Source organism: Phalacrocorax carbo, chromosome 3 (genome assembly GCF_963921805.1).
Source record: "Phalacrocorax carbo chromosome 3, bPhaCar2.1, whole genome shotgun sequence".
Lineage (NCBI taxonomy): Eukaryota > Metazoa > Chordata > Aves > Suliformes > Phalacrocoracidae > Phalacrocorax > Phalacrocorax carbo.
Window position 1 is genome coordinate 21,591,888 of NC_087515.1, and position 15,891 is coordinate 21,607,778.

A 15,891-nucleotide genomic window follows, 5' to 3' on the forward strand; every position below is an offset into this window, starting at 1 on the left:
GCATTCATCTGCCGCAGTGCTGCTGATTGTAAAACAAAGTGTGTGAGCTTACTAGAGTTCAGGAAATGTTTGATAGCTTTGAGTTTGCCATTTTCTGGGATAGCGTAGGATGCTTGTTTGCTTGAGGGGAAAAAAAATCCGCAAGGCGATGAAGCTTTATGGCTAATTAAAATCAGAAGGAATATCTGAGCTGGTTTGGGAAGATATAATCAGCTGGCTAGTGAGATTAAACTTTGGGAACAAGAGAGAAACATATTGCAGGTAGAATTCCAAATGTTCAAAGCAGAGATGCAAAATTCATTAATGTTGTTCTCTGATTATGCAGTTAGCCCTTTCCATGCCCTTAGGTTTACCTTGGCTGGGGCAATTGCAGTTAAATGGCACTGTGAAAATTACTGGAAAACATTAACATTAACTTGTTATTGTAAGCTGACATCATGCTGAGCCTGATGGGGAGTAGAAATTTATAAATAGCTTGTCCATATGTGTAAGGCAAAAATCTGCTGAGTTTCAGCAGTAGTAGCATGATTCATGTATTTGCTGTAGTTAAAGTTTCATCATAAGTTATCTGTGTTTCTGTGGACTTCGTAGTTCTAAAAAGTATGTGATACCAGTAGAAAACTTCATGAAGATCAGTGGTCCAAAACCCAATGAACTCTGAGGAAATACTATCTGTGTTTTCTGTTAGTTTTTGGTTGTACAGTCTACATCTTACTGGCACGTACGTATTCTTCCCACTGTTTTCTCTGGAGAGCAAATGGCTTTCAAAAAAGTACACTTAAAGCATAGTTTAGTAATTTTTTTCTCCCCACATAAATTCTCATGCACACGCTTACTATCTGTGAACAGGAACTTAAAGGATCTGAGTTAAGTCTCTCTCTGGGATGCATCCCTGTAGATTTTAATTAAATCACTCAATCTCTCTGCTTCCTTGCCTGCAAACCTTTCTTGTATAATAATCCTTTTGGAATATGGGTGGGGGTGGGGAGGCACAGAGAAACTACAAAAATTGAGAAGTGCTATGCCATTACCTAAGTAAAAGCTTTATTCCTTCATCATTCATGGAAAAGAAGTAAAAGGATGATGTGTATTTCAAGAAGCCAGTCCTCTCTTCTCTCAGGTGATCTTCCTTGTTGAAAAGTGGCTGTATCCACATCCTCCTGTGGTGAATACTACTGCCTTGTAGTACAGTGGGACTGAAAATATAAGAGGCTGTTTGGCTGAGGATTGTCTTTTTCCTCTCATGGTTCAGCTCGGTGGGATCCTCTCACATGAATTACTTTCTAGATGTTGATGTAATTAAAAAAGAAAGTTTTCATTACATGCACCTTCCTTTGTGCTGTTGTCCTGTATACTGTCTTTGTAAAGCTGGACTACTCATTAATGTTTACACTTGGAATTGCTTGACTTATCTACAAGTTAAGCCCACACATTAGCTATGTTGTCTAGACATAAAGTTACTTTTATTGCATGTTTCAGTTGCATGTTCTTTTTTTTGTAGGGATAATTTTAAGAGGAAAATTCTTGAGTTCTGCCTGCATTCAGCTGTGTTGCTCTATGGTAGAGGAGTATGGCATTTGAGTTCAGGGACTATGCACCAACATGGATGGTGTTTGATGTATCTGTGTATCTGTAGCCCTTAATGTCCCCGTTGTTACCAACTAATTGTGTGAAGATTTTCTTCAAGGGAGGGACATTTTCCCTATTATTGGCACTCAAAGGGAGGTGCAGCAATCCCTGCCATGGAAGAACGAGCGATCTTACACTGAATTCAGAAGGCTTTTATAATGTTGGCTTAGAGCTCAGACAAGAGAGTGCAATTGGCAATATAGAGTTCCTCAGATGTAAACGGAGCCATTAAAAGTGACAGTATGCTTGTAAATATGCAGCAATTGAATGGGGAAGTTGGTCCTCATACACAGAGGCATGTACAACAACAGGTTATGACTGTCGTCATGTATGAATGGGGAAGAGTGTTTTGGAAGATGGGATATGACCCTGAAAAGCACCACCTTTTATTTTCATGGGTATAGCTACCTGCACTTGAACTTTTAATGCGGTAAATTATTCCGCAGACTTCAAAAATACTGAATGTTTTTCTTTTGTTTGAGAGGGACCTGTATATGTATTTTCTTTAAGTTTAAAGTCATAAGCTGAGAGAAGAAAATACCTTTCTGACACTGCAAGTTTTACTTCACTTCATGCTATAATGTGAATTTAGGAACTAAAAGTATCAAATCGATATAGCTTACTTCTAATTATTTTCTCAGCTTGTGTGTTAATGCCGACATTCCTGAGGCAGATCATCACCTCTGCTGAAACCAGCAAAGCTACGGGGTCAAGCAGCAGCGTGCCTCTGAGCACTCTTTATAAACGTGTTTGCGCTGTGTCTCTTACATGTCAGCTTCTCAGTGTCAGTGGGGGTAGCTGTGTCCTTTAATATTCTTCCTAATTGTAAATATCCCTCAGTAAACAAGGGTGTGTACTTTGGTCTTTTATTTGCATTTGTCTCCTTCATGTGGATGTGTGCTGGATAACTGTGTTATGAGCATGTAGTCTGGGAAAGAACCATTTCAAATTCTTTAACCACCACCTCCCAAAAAAAGGAAAAAGAAAAAAAGCTGTTTAAAGGAAGGGGAAAGCTTTATATCCTTTGACGTAGCTGGATTAAGACAGTGATGGGTGGGTTTTTTATGATGGCAGGGTGTGTAGACTTGGAAGAGGAGACTTCACTGTATCCTTCCTACTGTTTGTTCCGATCAGAAACACAGGCTGAGCACAATTTTTAGCTGCTTCCAACACACAGCCTGGTATGTTTCTCTCAACTTTCAGGTTTTGGTTAAATGCTGCTGGGAAGATAATAGGTATGTTTGCAGAGAGTCCTGGCTCCACAGTAGCCTTTTTCATCTCTGGTCAAGCTGGCTGGTTAGGAGGATGTGTGTGAGACCCTTACTCATCAGGCAGGTTTGCTTTTTCTTAGCACCATCTGCTTAGTGGGGTTTTCTGTTTTCTCATCAGCCAGTCTGTCCGTAGGTCTCTTGGTTGGGCTTCTTTGCCCAGCTCATGTACCTTTAGTTTTAAGATGAATGATAGATTAAAAAGTATCTTAAATCCTACTGGTAAGAAAGTCCTAATAATTAGAAAGTCGACCTGGTATCAGGTTTCTGTGCGAACAAGCAAACTGTGTACTTTTAAGAGAAAGTTCAGCTAGGACTTTCAAGTAAAAACCACTAATGAATATGATGTTAACTGGCAGCAAACTTCTCATTGTTTTGCTTTATCCTAATACAGAATTTGAGTGGCAATCGCAAATTATAAGCTGGAACTCAATTCCACCCAGACTAAAACAGAAAGAAAAACCTAATAAAAATGGTATTGCAAATGGCATTGTGATAACTTTGATCTGTGAAATTCACATTCATTGGCTTGTTTTAGACAAAAGCAGGAGTTTATTGTCCATTTTAATGGCATGTTTTTAATAATGGATGTTTTGTGGTATATATCTGTCACTGAGAAGAAAGCTACCTTGCTGTTCTTCAGCATTTTGTACCTTTCATTAATTATGGCACATTCATAATTTCCAGATTATTAAACAGCTGTGTTATTCTTGCTCAGTTATACAGAGTTAACTAGTATTGTATTTTTATTCATAACTTTAGACACTTTCGTACCTTATTTTACAACTTAATTCAATCAAAACATGCTTGCCTGCATTTTAATTAAAACAACTTGATTCTTTTACAAACCTGGCTTTATGAATTTTGATGGATGTATTTGGAAGAAGGATTTAAAAGCCCTACTTTCTCATGAATAATAACTAAAATTGTATAATTAGATGATGAAATGTGCTGACAAAACAAAGCTGAAATTATGGAAAAATTGAATTGTGAACCAGCTGTTGCTTTAAAGGAAGAAAAAGGTTTTATACAGTTTTCAGAAAAATATTTGCAACGGGAAGTATTTCAATGTCAGGCTGAGTTTATTAATTCATACAAAAACAAATTTGAGGAAGCAAATAATATTCATATATAGTAATCATATGACAATCATATAATTTATATTTGGCAGAAGTAATAATCTGATCTGTTAGTTGTGAAATTACCATCATGAAATTAAAGACTTCAAAGAAAGGAGGTGGTAGGAACAAAGGAATGATGCCTATAATAATCTGGTGTATATATAAATGATCCAGGACTATGAGAGCAATCTAGTAAGTGATGGCTTTTCTAACACTTCGTGTTTGTTTGGGGATGGCAGGAGAATTGATAAATATTTGAAATTCCTCTTCAGTATATTGTCATTTAAATGTAGAAATAAATTCAGAGTATTTGCCCCCCTCAAGCACCTTCAGCTCTCTTTTTTTCTGTCAATTAAATACCCCAGATGAAGGAAAGCCTTAATGTTTGTAATAGAGTTGATCTATCCACGCTGTTGCTAAACCTCAGTGTGGCAGAGGATGAATCATATGCCATGAGAGCTCAGGGCATAGGGGGTGCCACCAGCGCTGCCTGGTACAACATGTTTGTGCAATGTGGTTCCGTACTAATTTAAAACCATTACCCTGCAACTTGTGTTGCTGCTTTTGTTTGCAAGAGTAGCATGAACTGCAGGGACTGTGTGTGTGTGTGATAAAATATTACATTTATTTTTCACAAATATAAATTTTTACAGAGTGGGACGATATGAGAAGGTAATCAGATAGTTATAATCTCTCCCATCTATTTTTGGGTAGGTAATTTCTTGGAAAACTAGAGTGATGTAGTTGAGGTTTGTTAGTCCTGTTGTAATTATCACACTGGCACTTTTCATCTTTAAGAAAAAAGGGATTTTTAGGGCTTGTTTTTCCATAGAGATAATTATTATAACTTTGAACTTTTTATCTTCCTAATAAAAATGCCTTCACCTGTCACAGCAGCTTGCCAGTTTTTATCTACATGTTCATAGTAGAAAAATAAAAGAAAAAGTGGGCCTCACTTTCAGAATACAGAGATAACTTGGCAGTTGTATTTATCATACAAGAAGAATAAAATTTTATCTGCCTTCAAGTGAGAGAAGAAAAGAAAAATCATGGTTGAGGTTTTCTCACTAGCCTCTTAATACTCAGGAAAAAGCTTTTGATGGAAAAATTGTGAAAAACCACACTTAGTCGGATGCAGTGATGTCCTTACTGCTGCCATTTTGCAAACACCATTTTTTGGCTTTCCTTGTTGCTTCAATGTCCATAGCTTGATGAGTGGCATATTTTTTCCAAGCTTACTATTTACACAGTGTTTTCTTTCAGCTGGTGAAACATCTGTATTCTTTGTATTTTTTTTTTAGGGAGTTAAATGATCTGTGCTGAGAATGTACAGTTTAGGGTGATGTCAGTTCACCTTTTTTTTTTCTTCCTCAAGAAGCACTGAAATGAACACTGGGAGCATTGTTTCAGTCTTGCACTTAGGAATGTGAATATTTGTACTGTATACTTAATTTCGTCCAAACATAGCTGAGGGCATGCATACAGAAGTTTTTATTGCTTCAGGTCAGCTTAAGGGGAGAAAAGTTTAACTTTGCTATTTCACAGAGAAGTGTGCAATTATATAATCTTCAATGTGTTTTTGGAAAGTCTGTTAAAGAAGGCACATTGTGCAGCAACATGTTGAAGGCTGTGTTTTCTTTTATATATGAATATGTGCGCATGCACACCACGTATCTACCTAATCATTATTTCATGTTTAAAGTTAAAAGTTTATTGTAAATTTCAGAAACCTTAGTTCCTCCTATAAAATCACTGCTAATGCTACAAAATGTTAGTTTTAATGTGTTATACAGTGTGTCCAATAGATAACTTTGTGGCTATTAAAAGGTTGTGTTGTATTTAGTGTCTCTTAAGTATGCAGGAGAACTCCTGGCATTAAAAAAAAATTTAAAGGCACTTGCTAAATTTTGTGTTTTATATAAGCTTTCATCCACAGTTGCATTGCTTTATTATACTAATAGTGTATTTCACAGCTTAAATACAGCAATTTGAGCTGATACTAGAACTTCTAAAGATAATGATCAGCTTCATATCATATCAAAATTGATGTGGGGGAGAAAAATGTCTCTTCCTGCTTCTCATGATTTATATTTTTGACTTAGCTGATGTCTGATCATTTAAGTATTTATTTTTTCAAAAAAGTAATGTGTGTTTTTTTTACTTGATCATCCGAAATGAACTCTTGGAAAATAGCGGATGTCATGTCTTAAGGTCTGCTTGGGTACAAAAAAAAACAGTCAACTTTCTCATGTATGTCATGACAGGCAAACACAGAAGGTGCTCAGTGTTGCATCTGAAAGCACACTGGTGGGGGACGGATGTGAACAGGACAGAAGGATGTGTGTGCTGACTGACCGGCAGGGAACCAAGCTGGCTATTGCCTTTTTTGCCTCTTCCCTTCCCCACCCTCCTCTGCTTATATGCCTTTTCTTGAGGCTTCTACAGCTGAAGAGCAAGGATGAAACAACTGACAATGGCAAGGAAGGGAGGGAGAAGGTACTGGAAGTTGGGAACAGCTGGAAAGCAGAACATGGCTTCCATTCATTGGCATGCTGGCTCCTTGGATTTTGCTAATCAGATAGTGTCACACCTGAGCTGGCTTGGTGCCATTTTGTTTTGTTTTTTTTCCTTCTGTGCTATTCTGCACTAAGAAGTCCTCCCATGTTGGTGGTTTTACCTGCAGCAGGTTAGGGCATGCTGGCTCAGAGCTAGTAGAACCTCATGGACCAAAGTATATTAGAATGGTCAGTCACTGGACTCTGTTTCCCATTATGTATCCAAGTATCTGGACTTCCCATGGCTTGTGCTGTTTTAACAACTCTTGCCCAGATTGATGGGCAGTTTATACAGTCCTGCTGGTGTACTAGCCTGACTCCTGAGCAGCCTGCTCAGGGAAGAAAGGTTTGTGAGCATTTGGCAACTTGCTGTCTTTAATGGAGGGTTCCACAGAACTACGGACAATACCTTGGGTGCTATGTCTTCAGTCCTATTAAAAAGACTCCCAGCATTTCAAAGACGCTTTCAGGCTGCTTTCTTGGTGTTTAGCAGATGCCAAAATTAAGGATAATCGCTGTCATCCTGTAAGTCTCCATAAACCTTCCTCTACAGACAGTGTGTCTTGTAAAACTACCTTTAAAAAAAAAAAGATTAATATATTGCCTTAGTGTAATAAAAAAACCAATCCTACATACAAAAGGAACATCATGACCTCATTGCATTTATAAGTGAGGAATTTAGCAGAGGATTTTAAATCGAATAGTATTTTGGACTTGAGGAGAGGCATGTGCTGAAAAGGCTGTCTATTTTATTATCTATTTCAAACAGTCTCATAAAACTTGCTACCTCCCCATGCAAACATTGCCTGGCTTGTAGTCTTAGATCATGGAAGCTACAGCAATATTACTGTAAGCCAAACAATAATGTGTCACACGTGATGGAAGTAAAGAACTACTGAGGTTAACTTTTACAGATTGCTTGTTTGGTTGCCTCAAGTTTTAGCTTACATAAAATAAGGCTTTGAATAAAACATATGGACATTAATTACAATTTCAAATTTAGTTTAGGCGTTCTAAAATCTTATGCTGAAAAAAATAATTCCTTTGTGGGGAAAGCTTTCTAGGTCTCTAAAATCTGGTGAGGGGACCTGAATAAATGATGGAGGGCTTGCACTCAAATGATGAGAAAATCAGTATTTTGCAGGTCAGAAGTTGGACCAGGGTAAACTGTAGTAGTTGAACATTGTCTTTGATGAATGCCAGCATTTTTCAAGAGTAAATCAGACCCTGAGATGAATTTCACCTTCTAATTCTACTGCTTAAATACAGGTAGTATCCTCTGATTTTTACCTTCTGAATGGTATTGAAAGGACATGGTTCATATAGAGACTGAATTGCAGAGGAGTTTTGATTGCATTTTCAGTACTGAATTTCCTGCCTGGCCTAATTTAAATCCACAAATTTGACCTGCTTAGTGTGCACAGTTCTCCCTCTCTCAAGACCTTTTGCTTGAATTATCAAACTACTTAGGTTTCCTTTGTGTTTAGGAGGGAGGCACTTTGGGAGTTGTTTTCAAAGCTGAAGAGATTAACTTAATTTAAGCTTCTAGGAAAAAATACGATAGCCCCTTCATAATTGTGAAACAGATTATTATTGTTGTTGTTGTTGTTGTTGTTGTTATTATTATTATTATTATTATTGCTTAGAAATAAATCCCTTCTTGTTCCTGGAAATGAACACAAGCACAGAAGACTAAAATCAGAAAGGTTAAGGCACCAAATGGTTTTAAATTAGCAGAGGATATAAAAGGCAATGAGAAGAGCTTCTCCATATACCTTACTTTCCTTTTTCATCCTTTTTCTTCTTTAGTGTCCATTACTTAAAAGAAATTAAGGGCGAGCCACAAAAAAATACATAGAAACTGGTAGAAGTGGCAACTTTGTGCATTGGTTTTCATGAAGAAGGTTAATTTTGAGTTGATGCTTACATAAACCATTTTAATAAGCAGACAGTTGCACAGCAAGAGCAAGCTAACGAAGAGGATTCGAGGTGGAGATCTCTGGTGACACTTTCAAATGTTTGCAAGCTTGCACTTTTGCAAAGTCCTTTGTAGAAAAAGATCAAAATTCAAAAAGATCTTGGAAAAACCATCTTAGTAAGATAGTCTGCTGTCAACAAAATTATGTTCAGTACAGCGAGCTTCAGAAGATCTAAAAAACAGACAAGATGACACTATGTTTCTGGGATGTCTCTTGACTACAGAGCACCTGCTAACACAGGGAGATGGGAGTTTATTTCATTGTTCCTGTCAAAGTGGCCCCGGTGGGATCTCTGTGTTTAATAAGTACCTCACTAGGAAAAAATCTGGACCAACTGAATGGTGTCCAGAGAACAGTTGTTTTCTGTGAGGGCAAGGGTGGGAGTGGAGAGGAACACCTTATCTCAAGAGCTTGGATTTTGAGGGCGAAACACTAGAAGAGGTTGCATACAGATATTTTGGAATATGCTTTCTTGGCCATGTTCAGGATGAGGACAGTCAGCCATTTGTGTTTCACTGGAGAATGTTTAGACCCTGCCTTAGCGCTCGTATGGACTAGATAGTCTCTTGACATCTCTTCTGTTCTGTTGCCATGCTCATTTGAAACGACTGCAGCTGTTTTTCCACTTGAATAATTTCAGAAAAAATAACGCAGATGAAATTGTCTCAAGTTAATGCTATGCGGCAGTGCTCGTGTTTCCAAAGCAAGCAAACAAACAAAAAAGATACAACCCCAGGAGCAAGTGACAGATGGAATGCGGGAAACCAAGATCTGAGATGTAAAAGTCTGGATATAAAGTTTTTTCTTTTCCCAAAGTGACGTGAAGGCCTCAGTTTGATCCATTAGTCATAAAATTGTCACTTTGCAAGTATGAAGTGCTAATACTCTCACACGTTAAGAGTGTTTCCATATAAAATGCTCATGTATGTATTTTTAGAAATGGTCTAAAGCTCTAAAGGTTCCTAAATTTTGCACATTGCCAGTTTCAATAAATAATCAATGGGGGGTGTACTTTTTCAATTTGTACAGAAACCCTCTTTTGTCTATCAATGTAACTTACCTGTGTAGGCAAACAGAATTTCAAATTTGGAGGCTGTAAGGCAGCTTAAAGGATGAGGCAGAGTTAGCACCCCGTTCTTCCTGTTCTAGCTTCCAAATTGCGCATGCATGCAAAACTCCTTAACCTGAGCAAGTTGTTTCCCGTTAGGTGTCGGGACTGCACCAAGCGTCTCTGGTTTTTCCATTTAGAAATTAAATCACCTAGGTGTTGCCTGTTCACTTGCATATGAATGGGTAAGGTAAAATTTAAGTGGGATGATATGGGCATCATCACTTGTGTCAGAATTGCGTGTCATGCACTCTCTCCCACATGCAGAGAGAATGGGTACTACAGGGGCTGAGCTTGGAGAGTCCCTCTCCATTGTACAGTTGGTATCAGCTTTCATATATTATCCAATATTTCTTTTTTATGCTTATGAGCTAGATGACTATACATCTCTTTTTACCTTCACTTTTTCGTAATGCTTTTCTATATATTCAATACTATTTGGAAAACATGTTTTTGAATAGCAAAGGAAGGTCTCTAAGAACAGAAATTATTTGCTATGCTAACTGTCTGACCAGAAAGCTACAGGCCATGCTTTCTGTTTTGGTATCTTGAATTCTTTCCTTCAAGGTAGCTAGGACATGTCTACTAGGATTTTATGTGAAGCTCTAGAGGAGATAGCACAGTCATTACACATCCCCAGTGAAGTCTTCTCTGTCCTCGGAAGGGAAGGGTGTGAGCATCTCCCTTCTCTGTGAAACCCACCTGCCCACTGTGTTTGACCAAGGCCCTGAATGAAAGATCTCAGGAGCAGGAATAAAGGTACTTTTCCATTAGCACTTCTGAGCCATTATAGATGATAATTCTACTGCCTTTAAAAAGCTTTTTACTGAGCGTATGAATTTTAAAGACCTTTTCCTATCTCCTTGGTTGTAGCTGTACTCTGCAACCAGCCCTGCTCTGTCCAGTGTGCCAAGCTGCCTGCATGCTCCATGGGCAGTTGTGCTGGCACTGGTGAGCAGATGGCACCACAGAAAGGTTGAAGGTTGAGGGATGCTTAGGTTGGCAAGGGCCAGTAGGAGTGGTGTTCATCAGGCTGTCCTCTGCTCACTTCATGGAGGGTTAACATATTCTAGGACACTCTGTGTTTTGTTGTTCAATTACTATGAAAAGTGAATTTTAAAGAACAGGCAATTTAAGGATTCTATCTGTTGTTATGCCAAATGAATACACGTTTTTCCTTGAGTAATAGTTGTTCATTTTGCGGGTGGCTGCTTCATCTTACAGTTATTTGGAGGAAAAGTGGTGGCTAGAAACTCTCTAGTTCCAATTTTTTAATTTTTTTTTTAAGGTTTTTCACTTGCTGCAGTCATACTTAGAATCAAAACAGCTCGTTAGTTCGGACTTTCAGCAGGGACTGGATGACATCATTACCTGTATAGGAACCAAACTGTGGTTGGCTGAAAGGTAAGATAAATCACAAGATATCTATGTTTATAAACATAAGTTGCTAACGTATGGAAGGCTTGGTTGATGGGTTTTTTAAAATTATTTTTTATTTTGGCAAGGTGGACAGATTAATTTCTATAGAAACATGTAAAATTTAGATGCCTTATTGGCTTGCTGTTTTTCTTAATTGAGATTATTTCCTCCCCCAAAACAAACAAACAAACAAACAAACAAACAACTTGCAAAACAATCCACCCCCAAAAAAAGGCAATGATGAAAAACCGTAAGTATACGCACCTGTGTGCATTACTGGTTTTCAGTCTTCTACTAGTTCATTCTTGGCTAAATGTTACAGTCCAGACATTTTTTAAAAAAAAAGCATGAATGAAAATGACTACAGAAGCAGCCTTTCTGAGGATGAATGTTGCTTCTGAGCTAAGAAAAATATACCACATATACGAGGTTCTTATGTTACTATTTTCTCTGACTTTGACCTTTACAAAAAAGCAGTAGAAAAATGTCATAGCAGTTGTTGAAACTATCAAAAGTATTTAGCTGCCCACAAACAATCCAAGGCAGTTTTGGAAACATTTCGGTAGGTTTCTGTAAAAGGATCTTCAGATGACCTACATACTGCAATCAAGAAACTTTGTCTGTGTGTGTGTGTAAATCTACTGTATTTTGTCAATTGCTTTTGAAAATTCCCATGAAGAACTTTAAAGGAATCAGTTGTGGACAGAGAGCACAAGTCCTAGTATAGATAAATAACTGTGTAAAATATTCCAGAGTACAGTTTGCACAGTGGAGGGAGATCACCAGTGCAGTCTAGTGTGGATCTTTGATAAATCATGCATTGCTTTGTGATCATGAAAAGCAAAATCATAAGTGATTTGGAGAAGGGGGGGTGACTGGTGGGTTGAGGAAGTCTTCTGTCGGTGTTAACTGAGTTGGGGTAATGAAGATAGAGTTGATCTTTGAGAATTACAGAAGTGTCTTCTGAGAGAGTGAGAGTGATGATATAGCAGGTAAAACTTGGTGTAAATAATTGTGAAATGCTGTACCTGCATAAAGCAGTCTGGACTTTACTTGGTAAAAGAGTGGTAGACCGAGCAGATTTTTTTGTTTGAAAAAAATCACCCTGGTTCTTGGTGGAGTCCAAGAGGAGAGGGGGCAAATATCAAGAAAAGAATGCAGAACAAAACAGAAGGCACACTTACGTTTGTGTATTAATCTGTGCTTTATATTTGAATATTGTGTAAGTCCCAAAGAAGTTACGGTAGAAATGAGGAGCAGTGAAAAGACTGACAAAAAGCATAGAATAGTTTCTAGATGGGGAATGACTAAATAGGCTGAGATTTATTTTTTTTTTAGCCTGGAAAAGGGACAACTGTGGGATGACATGGAAAAAAAAATTAATGCTATGAGTCACATGGAAAGGGTACAGGTGATTAGCATCTCTGCCAATGTAAGATGGCAGATTTAAAAGAAACAAAATAATAAAGTTTTTAATGTTATTTTAGTTTGGCTCTGGAACTCCACCATACAAGATACTGCTGGTTTTAAACCTATCTGAATTTTTAACAAATGGTTCAACATAGTTGTGGAAGAAAAGCCCAGTAAGGTTACTAAGTATGTAGATGTATCACAGTTGGCTCAGAAATTCTTCAGCAACCTTGAAGGTTGAGAGAGAGGTTTTGGGAAGTGTCACCGTTCTTACGCTTCCCTTTCCTCTGCATCTGCTCTCTGCCCCAGTTGGAGACATCATCGTGGATTTGTGGACCTTTTGACTTGACTCAGCGTAAGCATTTTTAAGTCTTTAAATGAGAATGGTAATTTACTTAATTAAATCCATTGATACTATTATAAAGAAAAAGCACCCAAACACCAGAGACCAAAGTCAGTAGAAAAATACTAGTGCTAAATAATTCAAACCTCTTTCTCCTGCAGCAAATATGTAAGGGCCAGGCCCTGTTCAGTACAGATTTTAAATAAATTATATGTTTTTAAAGTATTTTTTCAGAACTGGCCTTTCTAATACATCAGTCACATCAGTGCTGACTTTTTTGGTGGGTGGTGGTTTTTGTTTTGGGGTTTTTGGGTTTTTTTATTATCTCCTGTAAGGAAACCTTTTCAGGCTGTCTCTTAAGAAATCCTGGTACATGGTATAGGTATTTTCCTGAAGAGAGATATTTTCTCTTTCACTTGCCTGGAAAAAACCACAGCTGTATGTGCTAATATTAACCCTCTGTCAGTAGCATGTTTTCATTTTGTCAGTTTGTTGTAGTCTCCTTTCCTTATTCATGCATTCTCAATTATGCAGTTAATGCTATAGATAAAGGTTTTTTAAAAAGTCTTTCTCCCCAGATGGTAAAATTTTATATTATGAGCATACAGGTTTGCAACACTAAGCTAAGGTATTGTTTTATTTTTTTACAGACAGAAACTCTTTTTGCAAATTTCTAATGTACTTTATCATTCTCTCTGAGCCTGTACAGCCATATGTCCTTAGGTACACTTTGAGCTAAGATGTGTTTTCCTCTTTCTTTCTTTTATTTTAAAGTCTAAAAAAAGCAAGTGAAATATCCATGAAATGCTTGGTAACCAAATTTACTTCCATATATGTTTTAGACTTAAGAGTACAATAAATGATAAAGCTGAAAAAACTTGCTTGCCTTTTAACTTTCTGCTTGAGATAAATGTGTTTAGTGTGGTGTGATTTAAAAACAACCCAAACAAAAAAAAACACCCTGGAAACCCAAACAAACAAAGGTATTGAAATAGATGGTATTTTCTGGTAGTTTTAGTCTCCCACATTCAGAGCGCAGCTTTACCATCTATATTTGGCTGTGTGGAGCTGAACTGTTCTGTTATGAATGGTAGTGTTTGGGGCTTTTATTGTTATTTTCTTATTTTAAAGGCGTTTTGGGAGGTTGCTAAGTTGGTTTGTGCGGTTTTCTGGATATTAGGAGAGCATATCAGGAAGCCAGCGCTTCATTCGTGCCCTGTTGTTAGTCTTCTTGGTATGCATCTGGTGTTGTTCACTGTCCGAGAGGGTGGTGGTTGACTGGACCCTCGGTCCACATACCGTCATTCTTACCTTCTTTCTGTTCAGGCAAAGAGAGTGAGTACCACAGAGAAAAATTAATGAATCTCTGCCTGTTTCTTCTGCCTTTTTCATAAGGAGATAACTTAATGTGTCGCTGATACTGTAGAGCAGTGACTGTTTGAAAAGGGGGTTACAGGCACTCACTATTAATCTTAAATGGATAAAAAAAGTTAAAATAACAGGAAAATGGTTTGTGAATTTGGGTAAATGGAGAAGTATTTCCAAACATCAGTCTATATTCACATTTCTGTACTAGTTCTGTGAAGTTCTTGCTGCTGTTCTTTCAACTGCATACTTCCTTTGTACTATGGAACGAACTTGAATTACGAAAGTTTGGATTGCCTAGGTAGCTCTTAAAAAATGAGGCTCAGTTGTCTCATATGTATATCTGGAGTAAAGATTATAATTCTTCAGATGTTTGCTGACCTGGGTGTGGGTTTTTGTTTGTTTGGGTTTGGGTTTTTTTTTGGGGGGGTGTTGGTTTCTTTCGGGTTTTTTTTGCATTTTCAGGGCCAGAATGTAATTTCCTTTCATCAGGATGTATTGGTGTAGAATGTAGCTCAAGGAACTATTGCACATTCCCTGTAATATGCTAATCTGTTTTTCCTCTTCCACTCCCCCACCTGATTTCGCTTTAGAGAATAAAATAATGGCTCACATTGCCCAAACTGAATTTCGTAAAACAGTTCACTTTTTCAGCTGGTATTTTCTGTCTGTTGTGAAGGCAGGCTTCTCCTGTTAATGGGACATGGTTGCTTTTCCTCCCTTGTAGCATATATTAGAATATCAGAAGAAAAAAAATCTTTCTTCCACCTTCCTTGGGTTTTTTTACATCTTAAAATACTAACTTTTAAAAGTAGTATTTCCATTTTGGATGTTTTGGTGAATGAGTACTGTCTTCCATCTGCTTCTCAAGATGACGTTAGAAACTTTTAACTTCACTTTTAGGTTTATACTTCCTTTTGTGTTTTTAATTTTGTTTTAGAATATGCTTGCTTGTTTGTGGTTTAGTAATGTTGTTGCTTCCCCCATACCAGTGTTAGTGTATTGCATTTTTTTGCAAGTATGGGAGGTGCAGGGTGTTTGAGAGAACAAAAACGAAAAAAAAATATATGCTTTCTTGGGGAACTGAGGTGATGGAATGAAGCGATGAAATTTAGTCTGGTGAAAGCTTTAAGAAAATAATCAACATATCAAGCTAAGCCTTTGAAAGAGTTCAGAGCTCTTTCATATGAATTAAAAACAAGAAAAGTAGTTTTTAGCTCAGCTGCATACCAAGGAGTTACAAGACTAACTCTAGATGCCTTCTGCTTCACAAACACAGAAAGCTAAAAGAACAGCTTTTGGAGCTGGTAATTTGTTGTACAGAAGTCCCGGAAATATCTGTCTTGTTTCATTTGTAGCCTTTGGCATGGCAAAGTATTAGTATTGGAAAATTTGTGAAATCATGTCATTGCACAGCTTTGCTGTAGGATGCTGCCTTCCAGTGCTTTTAGTTTGATTTTTTTTCTCTTTCCGCTTTCCTTCTTATTGGAGACCACAGGAGGGGGAAAAGACTTTGAGGTTCTGCCAGAAGTCAAACAACATATTCTGCTAACCTCTAGCCATGTGCCACTTCTTAGCTGAGAGCTTGTCTGCACTGGGAAAGTTTACTTCTAAGAAGGCTGCTTTCTTGAAACTGACTCGTGTGGAACAGCCTTGTATAAAACCAACTGGGTTTGCATTTTGCAAAGAGTCAC

General features: G+C 37.6%; 1 protein-coding gene across 3 annotated transcripts in view; it reads left to right on the top strand.

The window, feature by feature from the left end:
- The window catches only part of THADA (THADA armadillo repeat containing), a 165,137-nt gene that overhangs the window by 90,963 nt on the left and 58,283 nt on the right, over positions 1-15,891 (top strand). For 2 of the 3 annotated variants that reach the window (XM_064446113.1, XM_064446114.1), the window contains exon 30: positions 10,949-11,064. The exons of the other annotated variant lie outside the window; for it this stretch is intronic. In XM_064446113.1, coding sequence (XP_064302183.1) covers positions 10,949-11,064 — 116 coding nt within the window. The remainder of the gene's footprint in view (positions 1-10,948; positions 11,065-15,891) is intronic. 3 annotated transcript variants of the gene reach the window in all.